The following is a 19,215-nucleotide window of genomic DNA, read 5'->3' on the forward strand; positions in this document are numbered from 1 at the left end:
ATAATCTAAGTAAAGCACTTAGAACAGTGCTGGCATATTATATAGGAAATGCTATATAACCAATACCACTCTAAATTCCCACAGATCCCTCATACGAGAGTGTGAGAACATCTCTTTTTTTAATCTAAGCCATCATCTAGACGTAATGTCACATTTTAGGCCCGGAATCTACTTCCATCCCCTTCAGAAAAAATTAAGATGGTGCTTGCCTTATCTCAGATTATGTTGACGAGGCAAAGTAAATGTAAATATGACATGATTGTAGTACAATAGGGTCAGTCCGAACAGAGTGTAAAGCATAGAATATTATAATCCCCAGTTCACTCCCCAATTATAACTGCAACAATTTACCATCACTTTACCTTTCTTTCAATTCACAATGCCTATTCTCTATAGAATTGATCTTACCGATTTATCTAGCTGTGGGCCTCTCTCCTTCTCCTGCCCTATTGAGTTCAAAGCACTCTGCATCTGTTAGCTAGCTTTTGAACAAATTCTGCCCCTCCATCCACTCTCCACACTTGGCCAAGAATGAATCATCTGGTGTCTTAAACCAGGGTTCACACATCCAAACCCCATTTATCAACACCATCTGTGCAGCTAGCCATTTCCATCCAATACCTTCCTGTATCATACAAGACCAATCCAAATTCAGAAACAATGAAAAGTGATGGTAGCCACCATTTGCCAAATATCTGCTGTGTGCCAGGGAGTGTGCTCAGGGCTTTCCATTCTTGATGTCTAAGGCTGGTACCACAGACATGATTACTAGTACCCACAGGCTTCCCTGTGAAGTGTCTTTCATACACCCAGAGACAGGGTATGTCAAAATGCATTCAGAGTTAAACTATAAAATCGATACATAACATATCAGAAACATACTACCACCTTAATTATCCAAAAACGGGAGAGTTTCATTAATTGACCCAAACCAGCTAGAATATGTAAAGTTATTGGAAGAAAGAATGTACCACAAACAATATAGAATAAAGAGTCAGCCACTAGTCGGTTGACCCATTCTCAACTCCTATTCTCTTATTACTTTGCACTGTATAAGATGGACAAGCCAAATACTTGTTGCCTTCCCAGCCTTCTCTGCAGCTGGAGGTGTGGGAGGTGGGCATGTAAGGAAGCCGTGTAACACAATTCTAGCCAGTGAGAAATAAGTAAGAGTCTGCTGGGAGAGTCTACAGTAGTTTTTGCCTTCATAGTATAAGGGAAAGGTAAGAATGATACCACCCCTCCTCCATCTCTTACTGCCCTGAATGAGAGCTGTAATGAATGTAGCCAGAAAGGACATGGCATTTAGATTCACACAGATTTAGGTTCAAATCTCAGTTTTCCTACTTACTGGAACTGTGGTATTAGTAAAACTCCTTAATATGCCTCATCTACAAAATGATTTAATAATACCTATAGATGCTCCAGTAAGAAAGAAATGACTCACCACCATAGTCAAATGCTTTAGTCCTCAGCTAGTATGTTGTCTCCAAGTGGCAACTCCATAAAATTACCCTAATTTTAACCAGAAGTCTCTTTCCATGCCGTTATTCTCTGGATGCTTTTTCATCCCTCGCTGATTTCCTCAGCCCAGCCCATATCTCTGGAAAAATGTCCATTCATTAAACTCCTTTCAGTTGGCTATTCCAGTATGCCAACTATTTCCTGCTGGAGTCCCAACAGATGTAACCAGTGATTAAATATATTTGTCTGTGGTAACTTCATTTTGACAAAGAGTAGCCCATCCAATCAGACACCCTTTGATCCAAAGGCTCCCAAGCCAAGTCTTCCTTCCCTGTGTGTCTGCTGTTGATTCCCAAGTTACAAAGAAAGTACCCTGGTCTTTCTGCTGAAACATCATCCACCGCTCACACACATGCACACCCTTCCATGCACACATGGCCATCCATCTTACCCCTACCCAACAAAAGGAAATAGCATCCTGGAAGGGTCAATAGCTGAATTAAACATTCAGAGGAATAAAGAAAAAGCAACAAGGACAAAAACACTTTAAATTCTATCCACTTGCATGTTATATCTCTAAAGCCTGCTCCGATGCAATCAGTAAATGAATGGTAGAAAGGACTGCTTCTGTCCACATCCCCACTCCAGCCCAGGAGACAAGGAAAAGCAGAGGTGAAGAAAAAAAGTCTCTTTCTTAACTATGCTGAAGAGATAGGGAAGGGTCGGTCAATTATTAGGTAATCTCAAGAGTCTGGAATTACTTTTCTGCTCCATGTCATGTGCACACCTTCTATTAATTTTGATCAGGTTATCAAAATCTTGAATTTCTTTATTTCTATTTGGTAATACTTCTCTTATTTTATCCTGGACCCCTTCAGAATTCTGACAAACTGAGGTGTTGAAAAGCAACTTTCCTCAAGATTGGTGGTCAACTTCCATTCATTGGTTAGCATGAATATTAGCACAGCAGAGTTCTAGTTCTTGTCAGAATCATGCCCTCTGTTTCCATACTCCTGATGGCCTTGGGATCCCAAGCAAGATTTCCCTTCTGGGCTCCTCTTGCTAAGTGGCTTGTTGGGCTGCCTAGTTAATCCGGGCTTTTGGGTCTAGGCAACCCAGTGCCATTTACACCATTCTATCCCTAATCCTGTTATCCTGGGATATGTCTTTGCCACTCTCAGGACAGACACTTGCTATCACCAGCAGTTAACTGGCAATTAGAAGTAATTAACAGAAGCCTGAGTTAACACATCTTAGAAACCACTCAGCAAACTCAGAGGGAAAAACTTCTGAGCATTTTAAAGAATGACTGACCTCTTTTCATCCTCCAGCTACAGAGAAAACATCACACCTAAATCCCCAGAACTCTAAAGAGGTTGCCTATGTACACCAGACCTTGTAAACTCACAGGAGCCACATGTTCCTTGAGGCCTGCACTTCCTTCTGGAGCTCCTCCTTGGAACATAGTTTGGCATGCTCAGGTGAGCCAGATAGCAAACAACTAGCTTCATGCTGTCCTTAGTGATGAAGGTTCAAAAGTCACTCACCTTGAGCTTCTTCCATCAGCAAAGGGGCACCAAGGGCCTTCACAGGGGTAATGTATAGAAGTGGCTCATGGAAAGTGAATCTTAACACATTCATTATTCAATCCAAGACACAAAATGGCTGTGCCCACTAGCCAATGCCAACATGTCAAAGTCTGTGGAAAGATGAGATATGGACATAGTATGGAACTGCTTGTCATCCCTTGAAGATAACCAATTGGCAATCTATCTACACATTAAACAAACATTTATTGGACTTCTCCTATGTTTCTAGCATGATGCAGGCACTGGTGTTCAGAGCTGAGGAGCTCACAACATAGAAAGGGAGAGAGAGAGGTATCTAAGTAGACAGTTACAATATAAATTATAAACATTGTGATAATAAGAGCCATTGGGTGCTGGGGAAGCTTATAAGAGGATATCAACAAAGGCTTCCTGAGAAGTTGATGCTCAAACTGAACCTTAAAGAACAAATAGGAGTTAGCAGGGAAAAGACAGCAGGGGGCACATCATGTACAGATGCTCTGAGACAAGAAAACCTGGGGCATTGAGGGAATGGTACCTTTAGTTCTACTGATGGCTGAAGAGATGGGGTGGGCACAAAGAGATGAGACTGAAGAAGCAAAGAATTCTAAGCTTGTTTAAACAACTACCTCTATCTTCTTTTTTAAAAAAGAATAGTCATGAAAGAATGAAATTTTAAAAATAAAAATGAACTTGGATATCATCTAGTCCCTGAATCTCAATTTTATACACAAGCAAGCTAAGGGCAAAAGAAGTCAAATTAAGAGAAGTGGCAACATGTTGAGATTATGGGATGATAGTACTGTAGTTCACCAAAGTCTGTTATTATCACATATTCATAACAGAAGGGAATGTGAACAAGTCAAAAAGCCTATATAGCAAGCATGCCTCAATCACTACCTGGCTGTGTGATCTTCAGCAAATCCTTTTATGGCTCTACTTCTCCCTTTCACATAGGATGAAGAGACTGAATCACTAATGTTCTTTCTAGTTCTAACACTCCATGTTCCTAGAATCTGATTCTACAGAGCATTTTCTGTCATGTTGGAAAAAGGTAACTTCTCCTGCAAGGACCTATAGTTATAATTTTCTGAAGGTTTTTGGCATGGTTTTGAATCACATTTCTAATCATAATCCATTTCCCATTAAGTCAACTGGTCCCAAATAATCTATCACACTTATTGAAACTGTCTACAATTAAAACAAAAAACAAGGTGCCTCTATAATCTCTTGAAATCCCTCTGATCTTAGAGTCATTATTTCACTCCAAACTGAAATTGTTCCATGATATGCCAACAAAGGCCCAAAAGGATAGCTTTCTTTCTTTTTTAGTTAAAATTTGGACTTGAACAATCTACAGAGATGTTCCATAATAAAGAAAAATATATCATACCTTATGACTTTCTCATCATTTATTATTAAAGGCATTTACAGGCAAGCAGGCTCACATTACTTAGGAATTCTGCAGGCCCGCTGGTAATTCTCACTATGAGGTCAGGAACACAGTCCAAGATACCCCTCATCTTACCATGAGTAGAATAATATGGCTGTTACCACAAGGACTAAAGATGAAGGTGGAACTACTCGGCAGGAGCAAAAGGTTCAAGTTTCATGCAAATGACTTGGGAAATAAAAGAGAAAACAGAAAACATGATTGGCTAAGTTTTTCAAAAATGACATTTATTTAGAAGATAAGGATTATGGGGTTCAAGGCACTGTGCTCTTGTGTGGGATCCAAACATAAAACAACTCAGCCCCTGTCCTCAAGAAGCTTACAATCATTTAGGGAGGAGGAGGAGGAAGAAGAAGAGGAGGAGAGGAGGGGGTAGGGAACTACACACACAGTTCACAAAAATGAATAGCCAAATCACAGATTAGAAAAAATCATCACAAAACATATATATGGAATATTATTGCACATCTACAAGATGGGCAAAATTTTAAAAAATCTGACATGAATAAGTGTTTTCAATAATGTGTCTCATTGGAAACTCTCATACATTCCTGCTAGAAATGTATATTTTCAACTACAGTTGATTCTGTTATTTGCAGTAGTTATGTTCTACAAAGTTGCCACAAATGATGAGTTGCCAAATATTGAACTACTGCTTCTAGAGGAATAAGTCTCTAGTAGCAATGTTTTCATCAACCAATCAATATATAACCTGTTTGTGTGTTTCTGTTCAAAGACACCTTATTTAGTATGTGTTGTAGATTTATTGGCCCACAACACTATAACTCATGCTTGAAGGAAACATCTAACACATTTTTTCTCCTTAAGGTACATCACAGCCTCCTGTGCTTAGCAACACTGGAGAGTACTTTGGCACTAAAGTTGAGAGCCATTTTAAAGAGTAAAATGAATAAAACATACACAAATATAAAAAAATGAGGCACTAATAAACACGTAAAGGACACTTGTCACCTTATTCAACCTCAGTGGAGGATGTACATATCAGCAGCTCAATTTTTTTGCCACTCTGTGCACATTCATGGTTTACCGTGCAAGCAATATGAGCATAATTTTGGAGCTTCAAATTCTATCAAGTAAGAGAAATCACAAATATAGAACACACAAATAATGAGGATAAGTTGTACTTTGGAAAAGTGGCATTTATAATAATTTTTATAAGTAAATTTAATGATGAGCATATGCTGCAACCCAGAAATTCCCTCCTAGGTGTAACCTGACAGAAACTGTCCACATGTTCAGAGAAGGCACATACAGGTTAGTTTGTAATACATCATGTGTATTAGCCCCAAACTGGAAGCAACCTTAATAGCCACCCTGAAAAGAATTGTTAAATATATTTAAGAATATTTACACAATTGGTATAGTATTTAGCAACAAACATTTTAAAGCTGCAACTGCATGTGAATTTGAATGAATTTCACTAACATAGTGTTGAATGAAAGATGACATATAGAGTAGTGTTGAATGGAAGGATACACATTTAATGATCCTGTTTTATAAAACATTATAAAATTTTTGATATTATATTGTTGAATACATACAGGTGGTAATGCTGTAAAGAAAAAGCAAAAGAATTATTACAATAAAAAGTAAAATGTTTTTTAAAAAGAGTAAGAATGCTACCCTCAAGTAAAATTGTTATATGAAATATTGTGGAGGGGGCACAGAAGACCTTCTTGAAGGGGAGCTTTTTAGCTTTTCCCAATGTTTAAAAAATTACTACCTTAATAAGAGAATACATATGTTCAGTAACTTTTTCTTAGTATTATACTTGGGTTGGAGGGCTTCATTTATCTCATAATTCAGAAGAAAAAAATGTAATGAATACAGTGTATTTATACCATCAATGAAGTGAAAGAACAAAATGAGATTATATTGGTCAGTCCAATGGTTAATCCTGAGTCCTTTGGTTTAAACTGATATATGGGAATTACAGTTGTCATTAATTACCCACAACTAGGTATCTCAACCACAAAAGTTAAAGTTGTAAAATAAACATAAAAGTTGGACTCTCTGAACAATATCAAAGCCACAAAACTTTAAACAAAATACTCTTCACAATAACTATTTTTTCTATAGGATGAGTGATGGGAGTATAACTTCTTTTCTGTTAATGATATTCAGTGAAGACAACTTTCATCTATTAATCCAGAGTTCAACTCCACCACTATACAGATGAGTGACCTAGAACTAATCATGTAACTTCCCCAGCCTTTAGGTTTTTCACTGCTAATACATAGGGCATGGGCCAGTAGATCTCTGTATTGCTTTCCAGTGCTGAGATTCTCTAAAACCTAGAGTAAGATGTTTTCAAAGGAGCAGAACCCTTCACCTTCACTGTCAACCTGAAAATTATTCTGCCCATAAATGATAAATGACTTGACAACCAAAGGAAATATTAGAATCAAAAGGTAATCAGAATCTTAAAGGACCTTTTTATAATTACAATCATAATATAATAATATTTCCTTACATAAATTGACCTTAATGGAGGTTGTTACTGATATATCCCTCAGCAGGTAAAGCAAGAACACAGACCTCAAGGAACCAGAAGGGGAACATAATTAAAGCAAAAGAAAGCCATACATTTGATAGTACAATCACTTAACAAAGTCTCTGAAAAGCCCTTTCCCAAGTTGCTCCTCATTGCCCTTCTGATGCTTTGCAGAGGAATTCATTAGGCTTAAGAAGCACAGGTTGACATTTGTTACATGTGTTTCAGGTTATAACTTGTTGCTAAATGTGAAGAAATAAAATCAATGCACTGACCTTTGATTAAATAAGTGGATAAGCATACACAATTGCCTGTTCTGCCTGCTACAGCAACCAGAGATTACAAAATTTTCACCTTATCCTTAAAGCATTAGTGAAGTGATTAGGTCAGGAGCCTTGAACAGCCAGGTGGTGAACTCATCACTTCCTTATTAGCACGTGCCTATGGGTCCTGGTCTTCAACACTGGGTCTGGGAGAAGAACTAATGATTTTAAAACGCAATCTCTGTCCTCCATGGCCAGTGCAACTAGAACATAAGGGGAAACTGATTTTTAAGCAACTGTGTGGGAATTGATGTTAAATCTATTTTGCTATTTTAATAAACTGCTAAAATTGAGGACTGAATGATCTAATGAATACTTTGGACTTATTGAAATCATGTCTCTCCAATTTTGAATTATTCATTACACTAAGACCTACTCTCTCCTAGAAATTTAATATCCTAAAAGAATCCTGGTGAGATTTTTTATTTTACTGAAATGAAAAAAAGATATTCTAGATGGAACTTCCTCATCTTTTACTGTAAGAATGATGTTTAACTTCCATTGAGTGCTTACATTACTGTTTGATATTTTATATGTATTATCTCTTTTGAAACTCATAGTAAATCTAAGTGGTTGTTACTATCACTATCCTCACTTTGTATATGAGGACACTAAAGCACTGAGAATGAAGTAATTTGCCCAGGATCACATAGGAGGTAAGTGGTTGTGCCTGGGACTTGAAGGTGGGCATCCAGATACTTTGCCATACTGCATATTTTCTCAAAACATCTCTATACAATATGTCACATTCTTTCTTCCAGATCTGTATGATAGGAAACATTATTTGGGTTCCCTTCTCAGCCCCCAATAAAGTTGTTATATAAAACCCTCTTTCTCTGAGAACTGACTTGCCCACTATCCTCAAGGGAGGAATCCTGCAGATACTTACCTACTGTGTGACTCTGCCCTTATGGTCATAGCTGATTGAATCATGAGTGTGCAACTGACTCAAGGTGGATGAATCAGAATCTCTCTCAAGAATTTAAACTGAAAGCCATAGAGTAGAAGCACTGGAAGCTGTCACATTAGTGAGCAAAGTTCTCTAGTAGTCAATTTGCCCTGCTTAGCCCCTTCCTGCATACTGGTTACTCAGGTTTTCCTAGAATTCCATGTGGTTTCTTCTCATGAATCTGGGCTCCACAATAGTCATAACTAAGCCATAGTCATTCATTCATTCAACAAACTTTTAGACCATCAACTATGCTAGGCACATAGTTGGAAAGTTAGTGAGTAGACCAGATGTTCAACCAACTAACCATACAAATAAATAGTTACCAGCTCTGAACAGTGCCATAAGTATATATGTTCTTAGAGGGGGAATCACTTTTGTCATATGAGGTAATTAATGCATGTAAAGTGTTTAGCACAGGGTTTGGCTCCTAATAGGCTCTTGGTGCATGCATGTTCTTTGTCCAAATTCTAAATGATAATTCTGGCATAGTTTCTTCCTGGTTGAGGCCCATATACTGTCAAACTGTTTAATTGGCTGCTAATTTACTCCCTGCCTTTACTTTCTGCTGCCAAATTATTAGTCTCAAAACATCACTTTTATTATTCTATTTGTATCCCATGCCAAAGGAATTGGATGTTTTCCTGAAAGCCAGCTGGCAGGAGATCTCAGAAGAGAGAAATATAGGTAAGCAGGACTCTTACTTACTAGTTACCCCCTTGCTACAAAGGAAAAGAAAGGTGCTGCTGCCATGGGGGAAAACAAAGAAATAGATGTCAGTCAGGCCTCTACAGAATTCTGTTGAGTTAGTGAAGTAGTCCAGTAGTCCAAGCTGCCCACAAATTCTGACCAATGACAGAGGTGGAGGGGGTGGGGAGCAGAGAGTAGCTTTGAGGTAAGCCCTTCACACTTCAGCACTGGAAAGAGCACTTTGATGGCTTAGAGCAAACTTCTGTGAAGATGGTCAGATTAATAAAAAAAAAAAGTTCAGACATCAGCTCCATCTTTCTCCTCAGAGCTCCGATAGATATCTGGGTGTTGGAGATATTCTCTTTGGGGACCTGGGGGAGGTTCAGCCCCACCTATTCTCTCTTCCTCCTTATCCTCCTCCTTCCCTTTCATCTCCCTTTCTAAAGCATTTTGTGACATTTATTGCAGCTACACAAGATAACAATCAGTTGCCCAGTATTACGCAAAAGGACCTAGCTGGTTTACAATAGGAATTGTAGCTTCAGGAAATAGGGTTTATTCATGGAAAGGATAATTAAAGCATAAGAACTATATTTTATGAATCATACCACCCTGCATGAAGTAAAGTGCACCTTATATAAAAGCCATTACTCCTCATAAAACCAAATCCAGTCTGCCCCTGAAGTAGTAGCAAGTTTAATGGAATTTATTCCTCTCTACAGAGAGACAATGTTACCCATTAAATGGCAACTTTGAAATGACTGAAGAATTGTGAAATTGCTATAAACTAGTACTTAAATATGATGCTCCTATACTGTCAACTTTTTTCTCCCTCTAATTTTAAAATATATTAGAATGGAGACAACTATACATGAACAACAATAAAATACATATGTGCATGTACACACATGTACACACACACATACATATATACATAGAGAGAGACAGACAGAGAGAGAGAAAGAGACAGAGAAAGATCCTTACAGAAAATTCAGCAGATAAGGCAGAATTAAAGCAGCGTTTTCGACCTCCATGTGGCCTGTCAATTCAATCAATTCAGTATGTGTTGGGCACCTCTCACCCTGAGTCCAGGAACCTCTAGTTTCATTTTTATCACTAATCTGAACCTTGGCAGGGACAGAGGGCATTTGTCCATGGGATCAAAGTGTTTAGACCCCAGATGCCTGGCCTCCCTCCCTCCCATCATTGACCTTTACATTTCCTTGGAAGGGCAAATGGAAAGAAGCTGATTTAGAGATTTTCAAAGACATTTTTTGGTTAATAATAATTTCAAAATCCATTGGGCAATATTTTCCCATCCTTGAAGTAGTAGGGGCCTGAGAGAATAAAGTGAAAAAACTTTAGAAAAGATAAATGCCAAATAGAATAGACTTCAAAATAAACCAGTGTCTTTAAAACTGAGGACAGGAACCATTCGCTCAACAAACACTTATTGGGCCAAGAACTTGACTTGGAACAAGGTATTTAAAGATTAACACCAGAGACAGTGTTTGCTATTAAGGATCTCATAGTCCAGTATAAAGACAACATATTTGCTGTTTTGAAGCTTAGTATCCATTCCCCCTTCTGATTTTGTCTCTCCCACTGCATTCAGTCTGGGTGGAATAATTCAGTCATGGTATTCTGCCTGAGACCCAAACTAAGTAAACTGGACAACAATTGCTGAGAATCATGTACAAAGTGCTATGGAAATATGTGGAGGGATTCATAACTCTGCCAGGAAATATTAAGTAAGGCTCCTGAAGTGATGCTAGATTTGAGTAATGATAGCCAATTAAGAGTTAGAGAAACAAGGTAAAAAATAAAGGTATTCTAAGAGTATCATGCACAAAAGAAAAGGGACATGGGGGAAAAATAAAACAGCACATTTGAAGACCAGCCAGTGGCCACATATGACTGGAGTACTGGTTGAATAGGCATATTTTATTCCAATTAAAAGTTTGAAAATAATAATAATGCTCAGATCTGACCCCAAACCTATCAAATCAGAATCTTTGGGACTGGGACAAGGCACTGGTTTTTTATAAATGTTCTCCAAGATCATTCTAATTGCAGCTAGAAAACCATAAAAGGCCTTTGTCTATACAACAGACTCTTCACGGTCTGGTCCCAGACTTCACTTTCTATTTATTTTTCTACTTCTTGTTTGTCTTACTTTTTTTGTGCCAACAATACTAAGTTTCTTGTAGATCCGCAACCATACCATGCCTCCTAGACCATTTATACAGGCTCATCCTTCCAGCAGGGCTCTTTTTGTGGTGGACGTCTGGAAAGTTGTCTTTCTTCATGGCCAGTCAAAGCCTAGCTTCCATGGAAAACCTTTCTTGACTCCACTGCTGGTGTGGGAATTTCTTTCCCCACATTCTCCCAGCATCTTATCCTTACCTCCACTGGAATGATCATCTAACTGTTTTATAACAGTTTTCACATCTCTCTCCACACTAGACTCCAAGTAATGATTTTATCTTATCTTATTTTTATATCTCTAGCCTAGTGCACATAATTGCTACCCAACAAATATTTGTGAAAATATACACAGGAAAATACCACTTCCTCTTACAATAAACATGGATGTACTGTTCACTGTTTCTTTCCACTCAAATAAGAAACCTAAGGCCTGTAGAAGTCCTTTTCAGAGTAGTCATGCAAGAGGAACCCTTGCTTAAATCTGGAAATAACTAGCTACTCCCATTTCATTTTTATTTCTGTGCATAAATCCGAAGCTGAGGATGTAGGGCAGACTGCCCTCAGCCAGATAACCTTTTCTATGTTTTATACAGCAACCCTTTCACCTTTACCAGTATTGGAGAACACCCAGATCAGTGGTTCTGTCTCTTCACCTAGACCACAGGCCCCTTGGGGAAAAAGTTGTATTTTACCCACTTTGAATTCATAGGCCATAAAACAGTGACTGGCTCAGAAGAGGGACTCAGTAACTTTGTAGTTAATAAATGTAGCCTTATTGTCTAAATAAAAAAATGTATTTTAAGAACCAAGCCTGCTTTCAATTCCTCCTTATAGCTGTCACCACCTTTTCTATTTTTGGAATTTCTTTTTTCCTTCAACAAATATTTATTGCAATCCTCCTTTGTCTAGGTGCTGGAATGCAGCAGTAAATTAAAAACTACAACAACAATAATAACCTCTGCTTTCACAGAGCTACATTCTAATGTAAGACAGATAATAAAAGATCAAAACAATGAATAAATAAATATAATTTTGGATAAAAGGTGCTCTGAAGGAAATAATCAGTGTGTTGAGATATAAAACTTTCTGTATAGAGCGAGCCCAGCAGAACCAGCAGGAAGAATCTATCTGGAGCCCTGCTGACATTAAGTGACCAGAAGAAGGGCTTTTCTTCCCTCTTGGACCTAAGACAGCCCTCTCTGAAAAATACCACGCAGTTAGGAGATACAGGATTGTGATACAACAAGTGCTTGACCCAACAAGTGCTCCTTGTCCCCACCAGGCCTCCATGCTGGCCTAGAGAAATTCCTTTGACCCCTTCAAGAAGCACCAGCTTGGATCTGTTAAAGCCACGGGGCACCATAAAATCCAAGCAGAATAAAATAGTACCATACAGGCTCTGAAAAGTAAACTGTCATTGAAACCACAGTCTACAATAGTAGGCCAGGACTTACTCACTAAACCTAAATAGGGTGACTGCCTACTAAAATAAAATATTAAATAGGACCAAGGGTCTCCTGCTATAACAGCCAAGATATCAAGAATACAATCAAAATCACCCAACATATCAAAAAAAAAAAACAAACAAGAAAACCACAACTTGAGTGAGAAAAGACAATCGACTGACACCAATACCTAGATGAATCAGTTGTTGAAATTATCTAACAAGGATTTTAAAACAGTTATCATAAATCTGCCATTAAAAATGCTCTTGAAACAAATGAAAAAATATAAAACCTCAGCAAAGAAATAGAAGTTATAATAAAGAACTAGATGGCAATTATAGAACTGACAAATACAATAACCAAAAATTTAAAATCTAACTGGACGGAGTCAACAGCAAAGTGGAGGTAATAGGACAGAGTCAATTAACTTGAGAAGAAATCAACAGGATTTATTCATTACAAACAATGGAAGGAAAATAGACGAAAGAGAATAGTCTCAGAGACTTGTGGGACAACAACAAAAGAGCTAATATTGAATCACTGGAGGCCTTGAAGAGGATGAAAGAGTGGTTGAAAGAGTATTCCAAGAAATAATGGCTAAATTTGGTAAATTAAAAAACCAGAAATCCATAGATTCAAAAAGCTGAGTGAACTCTAAGCAAGATAAACCTAAAAAATCTATACTGAGACACATCATAATTAAACTTCTGAAATTGAAAAAAGAGAAAAAAATCAAAAGTAACCAGACAGAAATGACATTACCTACAGAGGACATCAATTTAAATGACAACATATTTCTTGGATTTCACATCTGAAACCACAGAGCCAAGAAGGAAGTTGATCATTTTTCAAGTGCTGAAAAAAAAACTGTCAACAATGAATTTTATATCCGACAAAAAAGTCCTTTGGAAATAAACATATTATCAGATGAAAGAAAATAAAGAATTTATTGCTAGAAGACTTACCCTTAAATAATGACTAAAGCAAATTCTTCAGACAGAAAGGAAATGATAAAAGAAGGAAATGTAGCATCATAAAGGCAGAGAAACAACAGAAAGAGGAGAAATACAGGGAAATACAATAGACTATCCTTCTCATGAGTTTTTTAAATTATATTTGATAATTGAAATAAACATGGTAATACTATCTGATACTCAAGAGAATAATATTTAAAAGTGGAAAACGTAAAGGGACCTAAGTGGATATAAGGTTTCCATACTTTACTCCAAGTGGTAAAATGCTATACCATTAAGCTCTAATAAATCATGTATATATAAAAACAGTGCAACTGCTACAAAATGATACAAAATGACACACAGAAAAAGACTATAAACTGACAAGCTTATCATTTATAAATAACTCCTGCTTCTAAGAAACACAATGTCATGTCTAATACCTGTTAATTTATGAACACTATGCTAATAGCAAAATGTTAGTATGTTTGATTCAACCCTTAAATTGTATTATTGTCTCTTGACAATACATAAATGACTAGATGACCCACTTGATATTTTTTCATGAGATGTGTTTAAAAGGACTTTTTTGTCTTATATTTGACTTTATGATATTCTCTTTTTTTGGCAACATAGATGAAATTACTGTATATATAACAGACAAGAAAACATTTTCAGGAAGTATAAAATCTTTTCTCCTTTATTAAAATAAAATTAACCACTGAGGTTAAAAAACACATTTCTGGGGCATGGAGTATACTTTTAAAGAGAAGGATGAGGAAAAGTTTTTCCTTGAAAGCAATGTTTGAGAAGATACTAAGTTAATGCACTCTAAGTAGAATGAGTACCCTGCACAAAGATCCTGATGCAGACAAAAGCTTGGTTTGGTTCAAGTTTTCCACCAAGTCTAAATCATTTATGTGTACACTTTCTTTCATAGTTCCTAAAACACACAGGTTCTTTTTTCCATAAGAGTTTTACTGACACTTGCTACATGGAGAAATAGCCAATCGATAACAAACTCAACAAAAATGGGAAAGTTACTAATATTCTACTCAGCAAACTCACAGAGGTCTCAGAGTGAACGAAGCCTGGACTTCCTTGTGTCCCTTTTCTCTATCTTTTCTAAGTGACTCCACAGAGGCTCCTACCTTTTTACCTCAGACCCCCTCAAGACATACACACATGCATGCAATTTGATTTTCTGGCTCATTCATCTATCTTGGTACTTTCAATATGGAAAATGAGTGTTGATTTGTGAACTTTAAAAAAAAAGATTTATTTATTTTTAGAGAGAGGGGAGGGAGGAAGAGACACATCAATGTGTGTTTGCCTCTTATACACCCAGGGACCCACCAGGGACCTGGCCTGCAACCCAGGCATGTGCCCTAACTGGGAATGGAACCAGCAACCCTTTGGTTCGCAGGCCCTTGCTCAGTCCACTGAGCTACACCAGCTAGGGCCAATTTGTGAACTTTTTAAGTGACCTCAGATTACTGGTTTTCAATCAGGAGCAATTTGCTACCCAGTGGACATTTTACAATGCCTGGACACATTTAAATTGTCATGCATGGGAGGTGGGTACTACCAACATCTGGTATGTAGAGGTCAGGGATGTTATTCAATATCCTACAATGCACAGAACAGCCCCTCACAACAAAGAATTATCTGATCTAAAATGTCAACTACCTTAGATTGATGACTCTAGTTTTCATCCCATGGGAATTTCAAGAACTCTTGTCTCTCAACCCAGTGTCTAATCCTGATTTCCCCTTGAAAATTTACCTTACTTATTCACAGAAGATAAAAAAATACTGTGGGTAGTAATTCCAAAGTATCCTCCATGTGTTATACAACAAAATTGCTCTGTGGTCAAATAAGTTTCACAAATATTTTATCAAACAGAGAGGTGTAGATTCCATTTAAACTGAACTTCTTTGAGCTGAACTAAGTCAGTAACAACTGCTAACGCTACAGATCAGAGCGGAAAGTAGCATCAAGTATTAAAGCAAGAGATTTTCACTGACTACCAAAGAGGCAAATAAGGATACTGGAGCCTAGTAATTCTGTTAATAGAGATGGAACCAAATATCATTGTTGTTACTCATACCCATTGATTTTCCTCATCTAGCCACCTAGCTGGGGAAAGCTAGGGAGACACAAGTAACAGTAGTGCCAGGAGCAGTAAATACATAAGTAGGAATTAAAATCTAGTGTTAGATTCCTAGGGCTGCCGTAACAAAGTACCAGAAACTGGTTGGCTTACATAGCAGGAATGTACTGTCTCACGGATCTGGAAGCTAGAAGGTAAAAATAAAGATCTTGGCAGTGTTGGTTCCTTCTGCAGGCTATGAGGGAAGAATCTGATCCAGGTCTTTCTACTTGGCTTATGTATGGTTGTTTTCTCCCTGTATCTCCTTACATGGTATTCCCTCTGTGTATATTTATCTCTGCAACCAAATTTTCCTTTTTAAAGGACACCAGTCATATTGGATAAGGGCCCACTCTAAAAACCTCATCTTAATTTGATTAACTCTGTAAAGATCCTATTTCCAAATAAGATCATACTCTAAACTACTGGGAGTTGGAGCTCCAACATGTATTTTAGGGGGACACAGTACAGCCCATAACACCAGGCTAGTCCAAACTTTTTGTTTGAGCCAATGGTTGTAGTTTCCCAGCCCCAAATCCTTTCACCAGGGCTATAAGTGAGTAATAAGATGGACATATTTAATTTGATGCCTTCTTACGTGTGAACTACTCAGTATAGAAACTGTCAAACTCCAGACAATAGGAGGGAGAACAGAAGAGAAGCCACATGTTGAATAGTTAGGGGCTAATTATGGGCATTTGTGCTATCCAAGCTAATTGAACTGAGTTATCAGAAATATGTCGGCATTTACCTTCAGACTTAGTGTGACAAGTTGTTCTTCCCACTGTCAGAAACAATCCCAAAGTCTATTAGAGCCCAGACACAAAGCTCACATCTGTGGAGAGCCCACCTGTAGTGACCCCTTCAAATCTCTCCTATCCTCTACACTTGCTGCCATTTATTCATGTTTAATGACATTGCAAATTGTAGCCATCATCTGGATCTTGACCTGAAAGTCATTAGTGCTCATGTATCCCCTTCACAGACACTGTACTTCCCTAGATAACAGGTGGCATCCTGTTAGGAAGTTTGGGTCTCTTGAAAACTATTTGGTAGCAGGTGTGGACAGCTGATAAATGAGCCACTAAAGTTGGCTTACTTTGGAGTTTGATTAGAGCTATAACCCAAGGAGAAATCATTCCATATCAACTGTACCTAGTGATTACATGGTGCCAAATGTCTGCACACCATCACTCCTCCTCCTCAATTTTTTAAATTTTATTTAAAAACATTTACAATGTCCTTACTATGTGTCAGGGACACAACCATGAGACAGATGCAACTTCTATTCCCATTGTAGAGATGGGTAAATCAGCAGGTGCTGAGCAGTTAAATAACTTTCTCAAGCTCATATAGCAGGTGAGTGGAAGAACCCACATTTGAACCAGTTAACCTGGCTTTAGAATCCATATTTTAATAATTAATTTCTGTTGTCTCTATATTGGCTTTGAGAGCTGAGGTGGCAGGTTTCCAAAGTCACATGACAAATTTCGTTTTGATTACTGAGACAATCCCTGTATGTTCAACCTGCTACAGAAAAAAAACACAGGACCAAAATGGCATCACTCATACTAAAAGCCCATGATACCAAACCTAGATTTTATACCTGATCTAATTGTTGTTTGAACCTTTCCCAAAAAATGTAATCTTAATCAACTAGTCTGGAATTTTCTGGTCAAGTACCAGTAAGGTGATCTGTAAAAGGGCCCTCTCCATCCCCTATAGAAAGAGGAGGCAATTTTCATGATAAAAACCCTCTGCCTTTTCTTCCCCCAAAGAAAAGGTGTCTGGCCCCCAAATGATCCTTTCTTTTTTGTCAATAGTTCCCTTGCCCCACCCTTCTTCCTATAAAAACCTTCCATGTTGTACCAACCCTCAGAGCACCCTTCTAGTTGCTAGATGCAATGCTGCCCAATTCATGAATGGCTTAATACAACCAATTAGATCCTCAAATTTACTCAGTTGAATTTTATTTTTTTAACATGACTCAAAAGGCTATTAAACACTAATTATTCCTCATAACACCTGTGAAGAGTATCACTCAGACCAGAGAGGAGTCATTTTGGGTATAAAAGAAAATGTCATGGGAATAGAGAAGTTTGAGCTTCCTCCTCCCTGCTTGGGGCTATAGTAGCCACTTTCTGAACTTTTTGTTTGGTCCTGCCTGGGATTTCCCTTGTCCTTCCTGTGTTTCCTCACACCTATTTGCTTTTAAGGTATTTGGGTTGAGGCTATAAAATTAAAATTCTCTGTATTTAGTTTTCTTCCTTCTCCTCTACTCTCCAATCCATCGTCTCAGCCTAAAGCAATTCCCAAAAACATTCTAAAAAGGTGTTAACCAAAATGCTCCTAAAGCTTCTACTCCAGATGAGTTAGTTTTATAATTGGAAGGTGGTTGGTCTTTATATCTAAGCCAACCACCAAATTCTGCCTGTATCACAGATATCATTAGCAGCACAGGTAAGAAAATGTGAGGTTGTTTTAGCAGGCGCGGTGGCCAAGTGGTAAGGCGTTGGTCTCGTAAACCGAAGAAAATGTGAAGTTATTTTTACATGTGCATATTCATGGACTTAAAGGTAAAATAATGTGATGTCTGTTTGGGTGGTCGGTGATACAGGCTGTGAAAGAATTCACAAAGAGAAGAAAGTGCAGAGAGCAAAGTTTTTTTCTATTTTTACTTTCCCAAGAGAGGGAAAGGGCTAGGTATAAAGATATGCACCAGCAGCAGCAGTGAGGGGTCGGGGCTGTGAGTTTTTATTGGATAATGGGGTGGTTGTAGAGCAGGATGTTTCCGTTAGACTGCAGCTTGTGTTGATGTTACCTTTGGGTACAGGGTTGGGTGGTCATTGTGGTCTGGTATGTAAGTTCCCAGAGCCTCTGCACCTTCAGGGCACTTCCAGTAATTTTCTAGTCCTGAGGATAAAGGCTCATAAAACAATTAGGGTCAGTCATGCTTTATGGAATCCAGCTAGCTCTGGGAAAGAGTACCTGAAAAGGGAGCTTATGTCTTATTAATGTCTATAATTTATTTAAATAATTCTAAAAAGAGACCCTTCAAAATTTTTGCCCACTTCAAAAATTTTGAATAGTACTAATCCTATAAAATGAACGGAATTTCAATAGATACTCTTAATTTATTTACGGAACTATTTCCATCAAATGTTTTCCTGATTTTCCATGGATTTCAGTGAAGAAAAAATTCTAATATAGACATTATAACAATAGTCAACAAACCCCTTTCTCTTCTCTTCTGTAGAAGTGCAGATACATTTTCCAACTCGTTTCTGCTGCAACTTCCCAAAGGAGACTCAAAGCTTGGCAAACTCAAATACTATTAAAACTCAATTCCAAACTTAAAGGATGGCAAGTTTTTAATCACCTCTGGGATGTTCATATACCATCAGTAGGATTTTTCGGCCAAGAAAGAATAAACCCAAATATATGCACCATTATAAGATGTTGAACTGTCTACTCCACTGGTGATAGAATTGCTGT

General features: G+C 37.8%; 1 protein-coding gene across 2 annotated transcripts in view; it reads right to left on the minus strand.

The window, feature by feature from the left end:
* Positions 1 to 19,215, minus strand: part of CRH (corticotropin releasing hormone) — a 182,054-nt gene that overhangs the window by 91,852 nt on the left and 70,987 nt on the right. For both annotated transcript variants that reach the window (XM_045861073.1, XM_045861074.1), the window contains one exon: positions 3,012 to 3,163. In XM_045861073.1, coding sequence (XP_045717029.1) covers positions 3,012 to 3,105 — 94 coding nt within the window. In that variant the 5' untranslated portion in view covers positions 3,106 to 3,163. The remainder of the gene's footprint in view (positions 1 to 3,011; positions 3,164 to 19,215) is intronic.

The sequence above is a fragment of the Phyllostomus hastatus genome, unplaced genomic scaffold, assembly GCF_019186645.2.
Source record: "Phyllostomus hastatus isolate PE091 unplaced genomic scaffold, TTU_PhHast_1.1 phas_scaffold_21, whole genome shotgun sequence".
Classification (NCBI taxonomy): domain Eukaryota; kingdom Metazoa; phylum Chordata; class Mammalia; order Chiroptera; family Phyllostomidae; genus Phyllostomus; species Phyllostomus hastatus.